This window comes from Suncus etruscus, chromosome 15 (assembly GCF_024139225.1).
Source record: "Suncus etruscus isolate mSunEtr1 chromosome 15, mSunEtr1.pri.cur, whole genome shotgun sequence".
Taxonomy (NCBI): domain Eukaryota; kingdom Metazoa; phylum Chordata; class Mammalia; order Eulipotyphla; family Soricidae; genus Suncus; species Suncus etruscus.
Window position 1 is genome coordinate 87,063,925 of NC_064862.1, and position 17,781 is coordinate 87,081,705.

Below are 17,781 nucleotides of genomic sequence, written 5' to 3' on the forward strand. Positions count from 1 at the left end.
GAAAGAAAAACCAATTGCCCATGAAAAAGTAGAAATGGATAAAAAGTGAGACATCCCTCCCAAGTCCATATTCCTAGGGCACCAACTCACCACCAGTTAATGCCAGCTCCCAAAGTATTGGGAATGACCCTCTTCAAACTGTATCTCCACACCCCACTTGAACCCAAGCAAATAAAACTGAAATGGCTCCATTCTCACCAGACTCAATCCCCCATATAAATGGGTGTTTAGGGTATTGTGGAGTTACCTTCCTCAATCCTCCTTCATCCCTGCTTTCTCAAACCACCCAAAACAAACATTTGTCATGAAACCATCACACAATAATCAAATGCCAGAATCAGCAGAGCCTTTGGTTTGTTGGAGGCCAAACAGGTAAGATTCTGACAAGATACTTCAAGCTGGGCCCGGAGAGATAGCACAGCGGTGTTTGCCTTGCAAGCAGCCAATCCAGGACCAAAGGTGGGTGGTTCGAATCCTGGTGTCCCATATGGTCCCCCGTGCCTGCCAGGAGCTATTTCTGAGCAGACCGCCAGGAGTCACCCCTGAGCACCGCCGGGTGTGACCCAAAAACCAAAAAAAAAAAAAAAAAAAAAAAAGATACTTCAAGCCTTTTTGAATAGAGAAGCCAAGGGACCTTATGACAAACCTCTAGGCTGGGAGAGGAAGAAAGAGGGAGAGAGATCTGGGTTTGGGACCATGGTAAAATCAGATTGAGGGCCAGGTACAAAAAAAAAAAAATAGGTAAACAAAGTAAAGGATAAGCACTCCAAAAAAGATACAGCCAAAGGTCTGTTAAAATCAGAGAGAAAATCCAAAGCCAGGAGTAGAAACAGTTCAATTGTTGCTCCAACTGCCTCTTCAAACTTCTAGCAAATCCCCACACTGACTCCGCACTCCCAGCCTCACTGAGGGTTTAACAACCTTAGCTAGCCAATGATAGCTGATTAAGATCTTTCTTAAATGGGAAGATCCCTTTTATGGTGGTGCTGGACTGCTGCTGGGGTAGTACAGTCATGTAGGATAAGATTCCAACCCATCCTACAGCTTTTTCCCAGCAAGTAAGAAGTCTGCATCAGGGCCCAGAGAGATAGCACAGCGGCGTTTGCCTTGCAAGCAGCCGATTCAGGACCAAAGGTGGTTGGTTCGAATCCCGGTGTCCCATATGGTCCCCCGTGCCTGCCAGGAGCTATTTCTGAGCAGACAGCCAGGAGTAACCCCTGAGCACCGCCGGGTGTGACCCAAAAACCAAAAACCAAAAAAAAAAAGAAGTCTGCATCACACTGAGGTCCCAGGAATGTAACTCTGGATCAGGAACACATTAAAGACAACCTGACAGTGACTAACAGTGGCAGGATGAGGCAATCTGAAGTGGACCTGAGGAATGTGGTGACCTGGATCTTCACTCATTATAGAGGGAATATTCACATGATGGCAGGAATCATCTTGGAATCCAAAGACAGAGTGAACAGAATTCAAACTATAGTAACCAGCATTTTCTAGATGAGTAATGTTGGTTTTCGGCTGGTGGAAGGGAAGGGAAAATGAAAGAAAGGGAAGAGATCGAAGAGGAAGAGAAATAAAGGGAAAGAAAGAGAAGAAAAAAGAAGGGAATGGAAAAAAGGAAGGGAAAGGAGAAAGATGGAAAGGAAGGGAAGAGAAAGGAAGGGAAGGGAAGGAAATGTAAACGGGAAGAAAAGGAAAAGAAAGGAAGGGAAATGGAAAAGAAAAAAGGGAAGGAAAGAAGGGAAGGGAAAGAAAAGGAAAACAAAAAGGAAGGAAAATGAAGGAAAAGGAAGGGAAGGAATGGAAAGGGAAAGGAAGAGAAGGAAATGTAAAGAAAAGGAAGGAAAGGGAAAGGAGGAAGAAAACAAGGTTTGCTCAAATAAATATCACTTCCATTCCATTTTGTCACCCTGGACCTGATCTTGTCCAACACCAAGCAGTTTAGAGGAGGCAGAATTCACACCTTTGCATTCCACTTGGGGGTCCCGGAAGTGCTTCATCCCATTGCTAGATATGAAACCTTTTTTGCAAGTGCAGTAGTAGCTGTTGGTGTTGTTGTTGCAGACTGCATAGGCTGGGCACATGGTGGTGTCCACACACCTGTTTGGGCCTGAGTGGAGGAGAGAAGACAGTGGGTGTGAGCCCCTCAGGGTGTGATGAAGATGATTCTTTTCTGGGTGAAATTGTGCCCCCAAAAGGGTACTGAAGTCCTAAACTCAGACGCATGGAGAAATAGTCTTTGCAGATCTAGCTAAGATGGATCTGGGTTTACACTGAACAGAGAGGGGAAGGGGACAGAACATAGCAGGAATGGTACTTGCTTTGCACATGGCTAACCTGGATTTGATACCCAGCACCCCAAAAGCATCCACTACGCCGCCAGGAGTAATCCCTAAGTGCAAAGTCAGAGTAAGCTCTCTAAATACCACCAGATATGACCAAAAAATGAGATAGAGAAGAGTCCATTATTAGTCCATGATTTCTTGTGAGGAGGCTGGGAAACCAAGGAAATGCTCCTCATGAAACACCCTAAAATGTTCAAGAGGTAGATCCACAGGGACAAGATAGGCAGAACTACAAGGACTCTCTTTTTCCCTGCAGAATTGTGTCTGTGAAGTGTAGTAACTTCCCTTTCCCTTTTCTGATACCATCTCTCTGTTCATTTCCAGCTTCCCCTTTTCTGACTTTGCTCTCTGCAAACTTCCGGCCTCTGGCCCCTTGTGGTCCTGAATTTTTATGAGCTTCCTTTTATGCTCTCACTCAGAGCCTCACGCACTACCTAAGCCAGGAGAGCCACTGGGCAGTCCTGAGCAGTGAGGCACCTGTCAATCTTACACCTCTTGTCTCCCCTGTACCCCCTCAGATGAACTCATCCCTGTTCAGGTGCCCACACTCACTGCCTCCAGCCTCAGGATCTGGGTTCTCTGTCCTGTGGGTGCTGGGCTCAATGGTCTTGTTGGTTGGGTCAATTTCATACACCTAATACTTGCATAAAAATAAATAAGGATGGAAGGGTGGGTTGATGGATGGATGGGTGGATGGATGAATGGGTGGGTGGGTGGATTGATGGGTGGGTGGGTGGATGAATGGGTGGGTGGATAGATGGGTGGGTGGGTGGGTGGATGGATGGGTGGGTGGGTGGATGGATGAATGGGTGGGTGGATAGATGGGTGGGTGGGTGGGTGGGTGATGGGTGGGTGGATAGATGGGTGAGTGGGTGGATGAATGGGAGAGTGGATAGATGGGTGAGTGGGTGGGTGGATGGATGGGTGGGTGGATAGATGGGTGGGTGGGTGGATAGATGGGTGGGTGGGTGGATGAATGGGTGGGTGGATAGATGGGTGGGTGGGTGGGTGGATGGATGGGTGGGTGGATGGATGGGTGGGTGGGTGGATGGATGAATGGGTGGGTGGATAGATGGGTGGGTGGGTGATGGGTGGGTGGATAGATGGGTGAGTGGGTGGATGAATGGGAGAGTGGATAGATGGGTGAGTGGGTGGGTGGATGGATGGGTGGGTGGATAGATGGGTGGGTGGGTGGATGGATGAATGGATGGATGCATGGACAGATGAGAAGGTTGATGGACAGTTCAATAAATAGAATGATAGATAGGGCCCGGAGAGATAGCACAGCGGCGTTTGCCTTGCAAGCAGCCGATCCAGGACCAAAGGTGGTTGGTTCAAATCCCGGTGTCCCATATGGTCCCCCATGCCTGCCAGGAGCTATTTCTGAGCAGACAGCCAGGAGTAACCCCTGAGCATCGCCGGGTATGGCCCAAAAACCAAAAAAAAAAAAAAAAAAGAATGATAGATGGATCAATGAATGGATGATAAATGGATAGTTGGGTAGATAGATGATAGACAGATAAACAAAACAAATCCATCCTACTGACTATATTTTGGTATTTGAGCCACACCTGGCTATGCTCAGGGCTTACTCCTGGTGTTGCTTAGGAATAATTTATGGTGGGCTCAAAGAACCATATATGGTACTTGGGATTGAACTGTGTCAAGCTGCCTGCAAGGCAAATACACTCCCCTCTGTACTATCCATCTATCCCCTACTATTTCCTATAAAGAACCCTAGGAAACACAAACACCTTCTCTACTTAATGTGCCAGGGGACTCCACAGTGACTAAGACCAGCAGAATTCTGCACCTCCACAGAACTGATTCTCTCTATGGGAGTGGGAGGACTCTGGGATGCCCTGACAGGAGAAATAAGGTGATACACAAAGCGTATTAAGAAAGTGAGAGAAAGGGCCTGTGAGTATATTATACAGGGCAAGGGGTTCCAGGTATAGAAACCACCCTGGAAGGACCAGAGCAGAGGGGACCAGGGCCTGGCTTGGGTCTCACAAGCGCCCTCTGCTGACCACTCCTGGATGGTACTAACTCAGGAAACCCCAGCAGTTCTGCCCAAATTTCTGCCTATCTGGGAACCCTGGTGCTTGCTACAATAGAGTCTGTGAGCACAACCAGGTGAGGGGCAGACAATGCCAGTTCAAGGAAAGCCCTGTGGAATTTACCCACGTGTTCAACCCCAGGGGACACCTGGTGATCATGAAAGGCACAATGGAGAGACACGATGGAATATTAGGCAGCTGCGACAAAGGATGGAGTTATCGCTGTAACTTGGGAGGCCTTGGAGGGTCTTGTGTTGTGTGAAGTGAGTCAGAATGATCTCACTTATCCGTGGTCTGTGGAATAAGAGGATGAGGGAAGTGAAAAGTGCCAAGGCTGAAGTGCCAAGATTACCCTTGATCCTATAATATAGGAAGGAGAAGGGTAGGGAAAAAAAGAAATCGAGGAGGGAGTTAAAAGAGCTGGATGGAAAGTAGCAGTGACAATTGCGGGCCCAGATCGAAATTCAGTATATGATGTCTATACCATGGTCAATAGCACTAAAATCAAGCCATCCAACAACCAAACTTACTTACTTACTTACTTCTTTCTTTCTTTCTTTCTTTCTTTCTTTTTCTTTCTTTCTTTCTTTCTTTCTCCTTCCTTTCTTTATTTCTTTCTTTCTTCTCTTTTCTCTTTCTTTCTTTCTCTCTCTCTCGTTCTTTCTTTCCTTCTTTCTTTCCTTCCTTCCTTCCTTCCTCCCTCCCTCCTTCCTTCCTTCCTTCTTTCTTTCTTTCTTTCTTTCCTTCCTTCCTTCTTTCTTTCTTTCCTTTCTTTCTTTCTTTCCTTTCTTTCTTTCTTTCTTTCTTTCTTCTTTCTTTCTCTGTCACACCTGACAGTGCTCAGGGATGATTCCTGACTCAAATCACTACTGGTGGGGCTCAGGGGATGGTATGGATGCCAGAGAACAACTCTGAGTCAGCTGCCTGCAAATCAAGAGCCCTCCATGCTGCACTATGGCTCCAGCCTCACAAGCAAACTTTTAAAATGTCAAGGAAGGGATTGGAGAGATAGCATGGAGGTAAGGGCTTTTGCCTTGCATGCAGAAGGATGGTGATTCGAATCCCGGCGTTTCATATGGTCCCCCAAGGATGCCAGGAGTGATATCTGAGTGTAGAGTCAGGAGTAACCCCTGAGTGCTGTTGGTGTGACCCAAAAGCCAAACAAACAAAGTCAAAGAAGAGGCTGGTGAGATAGCCCAGCGGTATAGCGTTTGCCTGGGATGAACCTGGGATGAACCCGGGTTTGATTCCCGGCATCTCATATGGTCCCCAGAGCTCAGTGACTTCTGAGTGCAGAGCCAAGAGCAACCCCTGAGTTCCATCAGGTGTGGCCCCCCCCAAAAAAAAAACAAAATAAATAAATAAATGGGGCCGGGTAGGTGGCGCTGGAGGTAAGGTGTCTGCCTTGCAAGCGCTAGCCAAGGAAGGACCACGGTTCGATCCCCCGGCGTCCCATATGGTCCCCCCAAGCCAGGGGCAATTTCTGAGCACATAGCTAGGAGTAACCCCTGAGCGTCAAACGGGTGTGGCCCAAAAACCAAATAAATAAATAAATAAATAAATAAATAAATAAGTAAGTAAGTAAGTTAAATGTTAAGGAAGAAGGCAGGTTCAGGGAATGGAAGAAACCTGAAGGTACTAGTAGTTGGATTGGTCCTGGAACATTGTATGTCTGAAATGCCACAGGGAATAACTGTAAATCATGGTGCTCAGAGATGGCTCAGAAGCCAAAGATTAAGCAAACACACACACACACACACACACACACACACACACACCCCTGCTTTGCATTGTGAGGAGCTGCTGATGACAGCAAAAACCAATTACCTTTCTCTTTCATCCAGTGCTCACCTTGTTCCAGGTCTGGTCACAAATAATTGATTTATCACAAATAAATAATAGTAAACATATAATAAAACAATAATAAACAATTATTTGTGGGCCCGGAGAGATAGCACAGCAGTGTTTGCCTTGCAAGCAGCCGATCCAGGACCTAAGGTGGTTGGTTCGAATCCCGGTGTCCCATATGGTCCCCCGTGCCTGCCAGGAGCTACTTCTGAGCAGACAGCCAGGAGTAACCCCTGAGCACCGCCGGGTGTGGCCCAAAAACCAAAAAAAAAAAAAATTATTTGTTTATCACAAATAAAGACAAATGTTATTCCTGACCTCTAAGTTTCTGTCTTTGATGTTTTTTTTTTGGGGGGGGGTTCACACCTTGTGATGCTCAGGGCTGACTCCTGGCTCTGCACTCAGGAATCACTCCTGGCAGTGCTTGTGGGGGTTCATGTTGGATGCCAGGGATCAAACCTGGAGCAGCAGCTTGTAAGGTAAATGCCCTCCCCACTGTGCCATTGTTCTTGCCCTGTATCTGACTCTTAAGGAATAAAAATTGCATTTCTCTAGGCTGCTGACCTTGAAAGGTTTCTTTGTTATAGAAGCGGGGGCTATAGTGACAAAATAAAAATACTCTGTGAGCAGTTTCATGGTTCAGCGTTATTTCTAGTGTAAATGTATATTCAAATGGAACTGGAGAAATAATACAGTGGGTATGATGCATGTCTTATATGTGGCTGGCTAGAGGAAGTCCTGATAACCACTGAGTGAGACACCCCAAGTTTTTGAGTGTACATTTATGAGGCCAGTGAGATAGTACAGTGGGTGTGGTGTTTGCCTTGCATGCAGCTGACCTAGGTTTATTTTTGTTTTGGTTTGGTATTTTGAAGTCACACCCAGTGGCACTCAGGTTTACTCCTAGCTCTGCACTCAGAAATTGCTCCTGGCAGGCAAAAGAACCAAAAGTACCAAATGAAGGAGACTCAAAATACATGAGACAACTAAATAAGATATAAATAATAACACAATAGCATTAAGAGACTTCAATACCCACCCTCACCACTGGATAAACAAATCATACCCCCCCAAAAAAATCAATAAGAAACAGTAGTCCTGGGGAGGAGGGAGACTTGGGACATTGGTGATGGGAATGTTGCACTGGTGATGGGTGGTGTTCTTTACATGACTGAAACCCAAACACAATCATGTATGTAATTAAGGTGTTTAAATAAATTTAAAAAAATAAATAAATAAAAAAGAAAGGACATGTTATGAACATTCATAAAACGTAGAGAAATGATGGAACAGATAGCCCAGAAGAATAAAAAAAAAAAAAAAAGAAACAGTAGTCCTTTTAAAGGAAGAAAATTCAAGAGTTTGGAGCCAAAGAGATAGCATGGAGGTAAGGCATTTGCCTTGCATGCAGAAAGACAGTAGTTCAAATCCCAGCATCTCATATGCTCCTCTAAGCCTGCTAGGAGTGACTTCTGAGCATAGAGCCAGGAGTAACCCCTGTGCACTGTCGGGTGTGGCCCCAAAACCAAAAACAATAACAACAAAAAAATTCAAGAGTTGGGCTTTATAGGCACGTACAAAGCTCTGTTTCTAAAAAAAAAAAAAAAAAACAGATACACATGTTCTCTAGTGTATAAGTATTATTTTTCAGAATAGATCACATGCTAGGTCATAAGACAAGAGTTTAAAATATCAGAGGATGGAGAGATAGCATAGCATTAGGAAGTTTTCCTTGCATGTGACAGACCCAGGTTCGATTCCCGGCATCCCATATGGTCCCCCAAGCCTGCCAGGAGCAACTTCTGAGTACAGAGCCAGGAGTAACCCCTGAGCACTTCTGGGTGTGGCCCAAAAACAACAACAACCAAGAGTTGACAAAATCAAGAGGACAGAAATCAGTCAAGTATCTTCTTGAACCACAAAGCTTTGAAAGTAGGAAAAAGGACTAAAAGAAAACAAGAAAACTCAAGCACTTGGAACATACTATCAAACAACCACTGTTGTTTAAAGGACATTAAAGAAGAACTTAAAACATTCCTGGAGGCTGACACGAATGAAGAAATGAATTCCAGAATTTACTGGGCACTGCTAAAGTCATACTATGAGAGAATTGTATGACTATTCAGGAGATCATTATTGGCACTAGGCTCAAAAAGGAATCTGGACTTGAATGTGGAAAAAGAATAAAGGAAACTCAGTATAAACAGAGAGAGGAAATGAGGGAAAAAAATTAGAGCAAAGATCAACTAAATAAAAATGAAAACATAGTTCAAAAGATCAATGGTCCCCAGAGTGATAGTACAGTTGATAGGGTATTTGCCTTGTACCCTGCACACGGTTTGATGCCCGGCATCCCATATGGTACCCATGCCTGCCAGGGGTGATTTCTGAGTACAGAGCCAGGAGGAACCCTTGAGCACTGCTGGCTATAACCCAGAAACAAAAGAGAAAAAAAAGATATGTGCCTGTTTGGGTCTGGAGTGATGAGAGGACAGTGGGGGGTATCATCCCCACAATCTAATGAATCTTGTCAGAAGGTCCACTGAGAAATTTTCCCTCAGCGTGGATGGTTGACCAAGATTTTTGATAGTGAAAGGTGATATTTCTCATGCTTAATAACAAATATTTAGGGGCCAGAGAGATAACACAGTGGTGGGTCTTTTGCCTTGCATGCAGCCAACCCAGGAGGGACCTGGTTCAATTCCTTGCATCCCATGTGGTCCCCCAAGCATGCCAGGAGTGATTTCTGAGAGACGAACCAGGAGTAATTCCTGAGCACCACTGGATGTGGCCCCAAAACCAGTCAATAAATAAATCAATCAATAAATAAATAAAATTTAAAAAATAACATTTATTTGGCATATATATATATATATATATATGTGAATCTCCCTTCTGCTATATTGTGTGTATATAATAAAGCCTTTACTTTCTTTTTGTTTTTGTTTTTTGTTTTGTTTTGTTTTTTTCGATTTTTGGGTCACATCTGACAATACTCAGGGGTTACTCCTGTCTCTACACTCAGAAATCGCTCCTGGCAGACTCGGGGGACCATATGGGATGCTGGGATTCGAACCACTGTCCTTCTGCATGAAAGGCAAACGCCTTACCTCCATGCTATCTCTCCGGCCCCCCTAACCTTTTACTTTCTAACATAAGGATTTTTACAGGCAAATATAGCCTTGTTTAAATTTCTCTTTACCTGGACAATTCAGCACCCAAAACAACTTTATTTCTCTTTGCTTTCTATAATGTCCTTGCCATTTTAAACAGGAAGGAATGTTCTGGGGGCCGGACAGATAGAACAGCAGTAGGGAGTTTGCCTTGCATTCAACCAACCTGGGAAGGATCTGGTTCGATTCCTGTCATCTCATATGGTCCCCCAACCTGCCAGGGGTGATTTCTGAGCACAGAGCTAGGAGTAACTCCTGAATGCTGATGACTATGGCCCAGAAACCAATAAATAAATAAATACAGCTTTAAAGAAAAGGAATGTTCTGCCTTTTGGACATCTCTAAAAGACTTTGAGCATTTGCTAACTAATTCTTGTCTCAGAACTTACATCCAAAGTTTTGTCCAGGAAATATCATTGGCATATTGAAAAAAACCTTCACCAGGTAGACTCATATCTCTTTCTGGTAAGTTTGTTTTTTCCTAAAAACTATTTCTTTTTTTTTTTTGGGGGGGGGGTTGGGCCACACCCGGTGATGGTCAGGGATTATTCCTGGCACTGCGCTCAGAAATTGCTCCTGGCTCAGGGGACCATTATGGGACACCGGGGATCGAACCGAGGTCCATCCTGTATCATCTGCATGCAAGGCAAATGCCCTACCACTGTGCTATCACTTCGGCCCCTAAAAACTATTTCTTTTTTTTTTTTAATTATGACAACAAAAATGCAAAGAAAGAGGACAGGGTAAAGTTACAGTGGAAGCCCAATCACCCATAAACAGAATTCTCGGTAGTCCCATCGATGATATCCCAGCCTTGAACTTTCAGCCAAAGAACGTTAAGAAAAACAAAACTGAATCCATGTACAATACAATTACTTTGTCCCTCAAATCCCCAGTTGTAGTACATACTATTTCTTAGCAGCACACACTAAAAACTATTTCTTAGTCAGACTTTAGGAAGTTAGTTATCTGGATTCATCCCTAAAACAAAACCTGTTCATTCCCCCAGAAATTCCTTGCAAAATTCCCTAAGCAGTACGGACATCAGGATTAGCAGGACAGGAACTGCTTTAAGATGTTAACATTTTTCTTCTCCTTTTAACTCTGGATTCTTATTTTAAATTATCTACTCATCAAAAAAAAGTATCTACTCATCAAGAGCCATGTGAATTGCTTTGATTTTCCATTTACAAGACAGTCATGTTGTAATTTAATATAGGAGAGCATTCTTTTCATGCCATAAAAAAAAAAACTGTGACTGGTGGCCAGAGAGATAGCATGGAGGTAAGGCGTTTGCCTTGTATGCAGAAGGTCAGTGGTTCAAATCCCAGCATCCCATATGGTCCCCTGAGCCTGCCAGGAGCTATTTCTGAGCCTGGAGCCAGGAGTAACCCCTGAGTACTGCCGGGTGTGACCAAAAACAAACAAACAACAACAACAAAAAACTGTGGCTGGCAAAATCTTTCATTTATAACCCTTATTCTTTTTTTTTGGGGGGGGGGGCACACCCAGCAGTGCTCAGGGGTTACTCCCGGCTGTCTGCTCAGAAATAGCTCCTAGCAGGCACGGGGGACCATATGGGACACCGGGATTCGAACCAACCACCTTTGGTCCTAGATCGGCTGCTTGCAAGGCAAACACTGCTGTGCTATCTCTCAAGGCCCTTAACCCTTATTCTGTACATTAAATTTGGAACACTGTTCTCCACATAGATTTGTGTGGTCTCATTTCTTCATATATATTTTTTTTGGTTTTTGGGTCACACCCTGGCCACATTCAGGGTCTACTCCTGGCTCTGCACTCAAAAATCCCACCCACGGGAAAAAAGGAACCCCCCCAGCAGGATCAGGGGACCATATGGGATGCCGGGATCCAAACCACCGTCCTTCTGCATGCAAGGCAAATGCTCTACCACTGTACTATCTTTCCGGCTCCTCATTGCTTCATATTTTGCCATTCGTGTCACCCAGTCTCCTGAAGGGAAATCAAAAAAGTTTTCTGACACAATCAGACCCATAGTTAGCTTCGACAATGGGGAGGGCACAAGCTTCAATCCCCAGCACCCCATTTGGTCCCGCAAGGTCACTAGGAGTGAATCCTGAGTGCAGAGCCAGGATTCACCTCTGAGCATCACCAGATTGATCCCCCAAAATGTGCCTGTTAGGTAGGCAGGTTGGGGGTGGGAGGGAATCTGGTGGATTCTGGTGATACTGGTGGAAAAAAGATGATATGGATGGTAAGTGATTAAGTACTGAAACATTATATGTCTAAACCTCAACTATGAATAACTTTGTAATTCATGAGGCTTTAATTTAAAAAATGTATTGGGGGGCCAGAGAGATAGCATGGAGGTGAGGCGTTTGACTCGCATGCAGAAGGTTGAATTCCAGTGTACCATATGGTCCCCTGAGCCTGCCAGGAGTGATTTCTGAGGATAGAGCCAGGAGAAACCCCTGAGCGCTGTTGGGTGTGACCCAAAATCCAAAAAAAAAAAATTATTGGGACCAGAGTAATAGAACAACTGTAGGCCTTTTGCCTTGCACACAGCCAATCTGAGATGACCCGAGTTCAATCCCCAGTACCCGTATGATCCCCAAGGATCCAGGAACAATTTCTGAACCCAGAGCCAAGAGTAATCTGGAATACTGCTGGATGTGGCAAAAAAAAAAATGGGGGAGAGGTAGCACAACAGTAGGGCATTTTCCCTGCAAGCACTGACCTGGGATGGACCAAGATTCAATCCCCAGCATCCCATTCGGTCCCCCCGACCCTGTCAGGAGTGATTTCTGACTGCAGAGCCAGGAGTAACCCCTGAGCACAGCAAGGTGTGGCCAAAACAAACAAAAAGATAAAGCAAAATAAAAAATGTATTAGTCAAAAGGAAAACAACATCTCTCTGCCCATCGCATTATCAGTAGCAAATTTCTTATCACACATACCAAAAGGGAGCTGAATTTGGTCTGAATTCTTCATCTCTGTGTGATAGGAATCCTGGTGTATAATTTCATGGGAAATTTGAAAATCAAAGAGGTTATGCCACTTGCTTGGGGTCACACAGTAAGGGAAAGGCACAAAGGAAAGAGCCCAGATTGGCAACCCTGAGACCCAAATATTGTTTCCCTTTCCTCTGCCTCTAATAAGCTTTCCGAAAGCATCCAGCTAAGACTGAATTTTCTAGAGTAGAAGAATAAAACTCCCACAGAGAAAATCTCCCATTGCATAGGGACAAATGTTCTCCCTTCTCTGACTTACGTGAAGTTCCTACTGAGGAGATAGGCACCAATTTTCTGCACAGACCAGGACTACCTGGGGAGAAAGAAGAGAAAATAACCTGAACCTCCAATGAAAGGCTTTTGGGATCAGCCACCCTGTAAAAATAGCCCTTGCGTGGCCTCAGAAAAAAAAAGTTTAATAAGCCTCGAGGAAAGACAAAAACTCTTTTCATTCACAGCATCTTTAAGCAGTTGGTCTTTCTCTTCATCTTTTTTTGTTGTTGTTGTTTTGTTTTTTTTGGAGGGGGGGGTCACACCCAGCAGTACTCAAGGGTTCCTCCTGGCTCTATGCTCAGAAATCACTCCTGGCAGGCACAGGCACCATATGAGATGCCGGGATTTGAACCACGGTCCTTCTGCATGAAAGGCAAACGCCTTACCTCCATGCTATCTCTCCAGCCCCTCTCTTCATCTTTTTTGACAAAAAGATCTTTTTCATCTTTTTTTTTTTTTTTTTTTTTTTGGTTTTTGGGCCACACCCGGTGATGCTCAGGGGTTACTCCTGGCTGTCTGCTCAGAAATAGCTCCTGGCAGGCACGGGGGACCATATGGGACACCGGGATTCGAATCAACCACCTTAGGTCCTGGATCGGCTGCTTGCCAGGCAAACGCTGCTGTGCTATCTCTCCGGGCCCCATCTTTTTCATCCTTTATCAGAAGGATCATTACTTTCCCTCGTAATTGCAAAAGAAGTTCCAAAGAGGTTGGAAAACACCCAGGAATGAGGCAGCAAGATAGCTGAAATGATAATGTGTGTGTCACTTCATCACAAATGAAATTGTGTGAGACTCCGAGTTCCATTCCCGGCATCGTGTTTATGAACACCTAGAATTGTGGCTGAGACAGTAAGGGCTCAGGAAATTCAGGTCAAACGATGGGCTGGAGGAACAGCACAGTGGGAAAGGTGCTGGCCTTACATGCAGCTGATTAGGGTTCAATGCCTGACACTGAACATGGTCCCCGCTAGGCACCACTGGGAGTGATTTGCAAGTTTAGAGCCAGGAGTAACCCCTGAGCATTTTTGGGGTGTGGGAAAAAGAAAAGAAAAGAAGGGGCCGGAGAGATAGCACGGAAGTAAAGCGTTTGCCTTGCATGCAGAAGGTCGGTGGTTCAAATCCCAGCATCCCATATGGTCCCCTGAGCCTGCCAGGAGCAACTTCTGAGCCTAGAGCCGGGAGTAACCCCTGCACACGGCCAGGTGTGACCCCCCCAAAAAAAAAGAAAAAAAAAGAAAAGGAAGGAAGGAAGGAAGGAAGGAAGGAAGGAAGGAAGGAAGGAAGGAGGGAGGGAGGGAGGGAGGGAGGGAGGGAAGGAGGAAAGGGGAAGGAAGGAAGGGAAAGGGAAGGAAGAAGAAAGAAAGAAAGAAAGAAAGATTAAGAAAGGAAGAAAGAAAGAAAGAAAGAATTAAAGAAAGAAAGAAGAAATAAAGAAAGGAAAGAAAGAAAAAAAGAAAAAAGAAAGAAAGAAAGAAAGAAAGAAAGAAAGAAAGAAAGAGAGAAAGAGAGAAAGAGAGAAAGAGAGAGAAAGAGAGAGAGAAAGAGAGAAAGAGAGAGAAAAAGAAAGAAAACTCAAATCAAGTGAATGACCATATGAGAGAATTCTGAGCAAATCCCTATGCTGTATGAACTGTCAGTAGTGTCTAGCTTAGAATCACCATGTTGTGTCTGGCCAGCCCAGAGCCCCTCACCATCCAGTGCATGTCCAGCCTTGGTCTCCCCAATCCAAGACCCCCTCATTTAGCCTCATACTCACCCAAGATGAGGAAGAAAGTGAAGCGCCACATCGTGCCCTGGCTCAGTCTTTCAAAGAAAGGAACCTTTTCTCCCATCTTCAACAGCAAAGCAAGTGAGTAGGGCGAGGAGCGGGGCCAGAGTGGTGCAATGCTGACATCACAGGCCCCGCCCTTTTAAAATTTTTTTTTTCATTTTTGCTGAGTGACCCCAAATAAGAAAAGTGGAAGACCCCTGATTTTTCCCTTTTCTTCACCCCAAAGAGAAGTTGGACTGGAAATGTGTTCTAGTTGCCCCTTCCTCCCCCCCCTTTCTCTCCCTTCTCTATGTGAATAGATCTGCAAACTTATAGAGTCTTCATATATATATATATATATATATATATATATTCATTTTTGGGTTTTTTTGGGGGAGGGGTTCACACCCTGTAGCACTCAGGGGTTACTCCTGGCTCTATGCTCAGAAATCACACCTGGCAGGCTCGGGGACCATATGGGATGCCAGGATTCCAACCACCATCCTTCTGCATGCAAGGCAAACGCCTTTTCTCCATGCTATCTCTCCGGCCCCGATATACATATTTATATGTATATATCTTATTCTTTCATTCAGACATCTAATATCTATAGAGATATTGATACATCGATAGTGAATGGATGTTAAATGAATGGATCGGTGAGTAGTAGACATATGGATAGATACACGGATGTGTGAATGGATGGAGGGATAAAAAAGGGAAGGAAGGAAGGAAGGAAGGAAGGAAGGAAGGAAGGAAGGAAGGAAGGAAGGAAGGAAGGAAGGAAAAAGGGGATAAATGGGTGTATGGGTGAATTGGAGGGTGGGAGGGTGTATAAATGGATGGCTGGGTAGATGGATGGGAGGGTAAATGGATGAATGGAGGGAGGGATGGATGAGTATTAAATGGATGATGAACAGATGGATGGAAAAATAGGTGTGTGGATGTGGGTGAATGGAAGACAGATGATAGATAGATAGATAGATAGATAGATAGATAGATAGATAGATAGATAGATAGATAGATAGATAGATAGATAGGTAGGTAGGTAGGTAGGTAGGTAGGTAGGTAGGTAGGTAGGTAGGTAGATAAGATAGATAGATAGATAGATAGATAGATAGATAGATAGATAGATAGATAGATAGATAGATAGATAGATAGATAGATAGATAGATAGATAGATAGATAGATAGATAGATAGATAGATAGATAGATAGATAGATAGATAGATAGATAGATAGATAGATAGATAGATAGATAGATAGATAGATAGATAGATAGATAAATCAATCTCTCTCATTCTTTCCCTCTTATCACTCTTCCTCTCATCTCTCTCTGATCCCTCTTTGTCCCCCTAAAATAACTCTTGTCATTGCCACAGGTTGCACCCGACCTGCCTGAACACTGCTTTGTCGCCAGTCCATCTCAGCCTCCTGACTTACATTGCTGAGCCCCTCTTGCCACTAGACAGCGGTGAGGGAGCCTTGATCCCAACCCCAGGGGGGGGTCTGTCTTCCTGGTGAATGATCATCAGGGTGGGAGTACCCACCAAAGAGGCCAAATACCCTTTCGGCTCACAAAGCATGGCTGTACTCAACCCACGTAACCTGCAAAGGGCCAAGTCAGACAACAAGGTGGCAGAAAGGGGAATGCAAAAGTCCAGTCACATGGAGTACAGAAGTCACAGTTCTACCCCCAACCCACAAAAGGGGAAATCTAGTGGACACAAGATTGCAATGGCCTTGGAAGCACCCATCGTCCACTCACTGGACAGTCCAATATGCCTCCTCCACTCTGTGCTTGCTACTCTGATGTCCTTATTCTGTTCATTGCATCCTCGAGAGGTTGCCCAGCTTTGCACTGATCTCCCCTTGGGCCTCATCCTTCTTCTGAAACAATACACTGGTCACTTGAGACTCCTTGGGGCAGTGGACGCTTAAAGTCTGGTACAGAGCTCCTAGCCCCAGACAGCGGTGAAGGGTGGAGCCTGCAAAGAACCCACAGCTTCCCCTTCCCTGGGGTTGTCCAGCTCAGGGGTTGCACAAAACCTTGCAACCACACCAACGCTGATAACCGAGGGTCGCAGGGACATGGAGGGTCCACCCGTCCCCCCTCAAGATAGGGTCAGCAAGGCAATGTTGTTTACAGAATTACTGCTCCTTGGCAGGGACTAGAAAATGCTGCCTGGTTCAGCTCCTTCCCCTCACCTCCTGGAAGCTTCTGGACTCTTCTGCAAAAGGCTTTCTTCAAGGCTGTAGCAACAGTACATGGGAGGGCATTTGCCTTGCATGTAGCTGACCCAGGTTTGATCTGCAGGAAAACATATGGTCCCCCAAGTCTACCAGTGTAACTCCACCCTGGATTTAGGTGTATCTACCTGAGACCCGCCCATTTCTAAGCGGGGTCTTGGGAGCCGGATATTACGTGTAACCTTACCTGCAAGACCCCTCCCATTCCGGGGAGTGGTCTTGGAAGGTTATATAAGGCCTTTGACCTAGGGGATTAGGGCTCTTTTGGTCTTTTGCCAGCATGGAGGTCAAAGGGAAGATGGCTGAAAGGAGTTAAGATGCAGGGCTAGCTAAGAATGACTGAATGCTTAAAAGGTTATGATATAGGCCACACATGTGGTGGATAGGGCATGAATAAAGTTGATGCTTCCTAAAGCCTGCCTGTGAGTGAGTTCAATACCCGTCACTTTCCTGGACCCCAGACCCCCCCAGTTGATGGGGGATGAAGCCACGTGGCCATGGCCTAAGAATAAAGGCCTCCATCCTTCTCCATCCAAGCCCATCCTAAGGGCGAAATGCAACATACCAGGAGTGATTTTTGAGTACAGAGCCAGGAGAAACCCTTGAACACTGTTGGGTGTGCCCCCCCCCCAAAATAAAGGACCTCCCTCATGTATCCAGACCTTTAGGGCAGGGCTAGGCCCAGGGTGGGGGAATGGATGCCCCCAGAAAATCTTCCCAGCGAATCAGATCACCTGGGCTGCCTCTTGACCCCGCATCTGGAATGCTCATTGTCCCTTCATCCAATGTTCTCTTCATGTGTAGCATCACCTCCTCCAGGAAGCGTGCCATAACTCTGTGGTCCTCCACCCCAACACCTAAATTCACAGTTATTTAAGTTGTTATTGTTCCCCCTACAGACTAGGCTTCCTGAGAGTAAGACAGAAATTTTGTTGAGCCAATAATGCAATGCCCCTCAAGCATAGTACTACTGGGAGGCCCAGGAATACACCCAGCAGATATTGGGGTAATTACACACTCGAGCCTCACCTATTCAAGTCATGAGCTCTAGTCCTTCGAGGTCTCTGCCAGTTCTCAGGTCTTTG

At 45.2% G+C, this 17,781-nt stretch overlaps 1 protein-coding gene across 1 annotated transcript in view; it reads right to left on the bottom strand.

Moving 5' to 3' along the window:
• The window catches only part of ADGRE1 (adhesion G protein-coupled receptor E1), a 42,205-nt gene extending 27,721 nt beyond the window's left edge, over window positions 1-14,484 (bottom strand). Inside the window, exons 1-2 of the mRNA XM_049788297.1 lie at window positions 14,454-14,484; window positions 1,967-2,113 (exon numbers count right to left, since the gene is read on the bottom strand). Coding sequence (XP_049644254.1) covers window positions 1,967-2,113; window positions 14,454-14,484 — 178 coding nt within the window. The remainder of the gene's footprint in view (window positions 1-1,966; window positions 2,114-14,453) is intronic.
• Window positions 14,485-17,781: the final 3,297 nt, after the last annotated feature.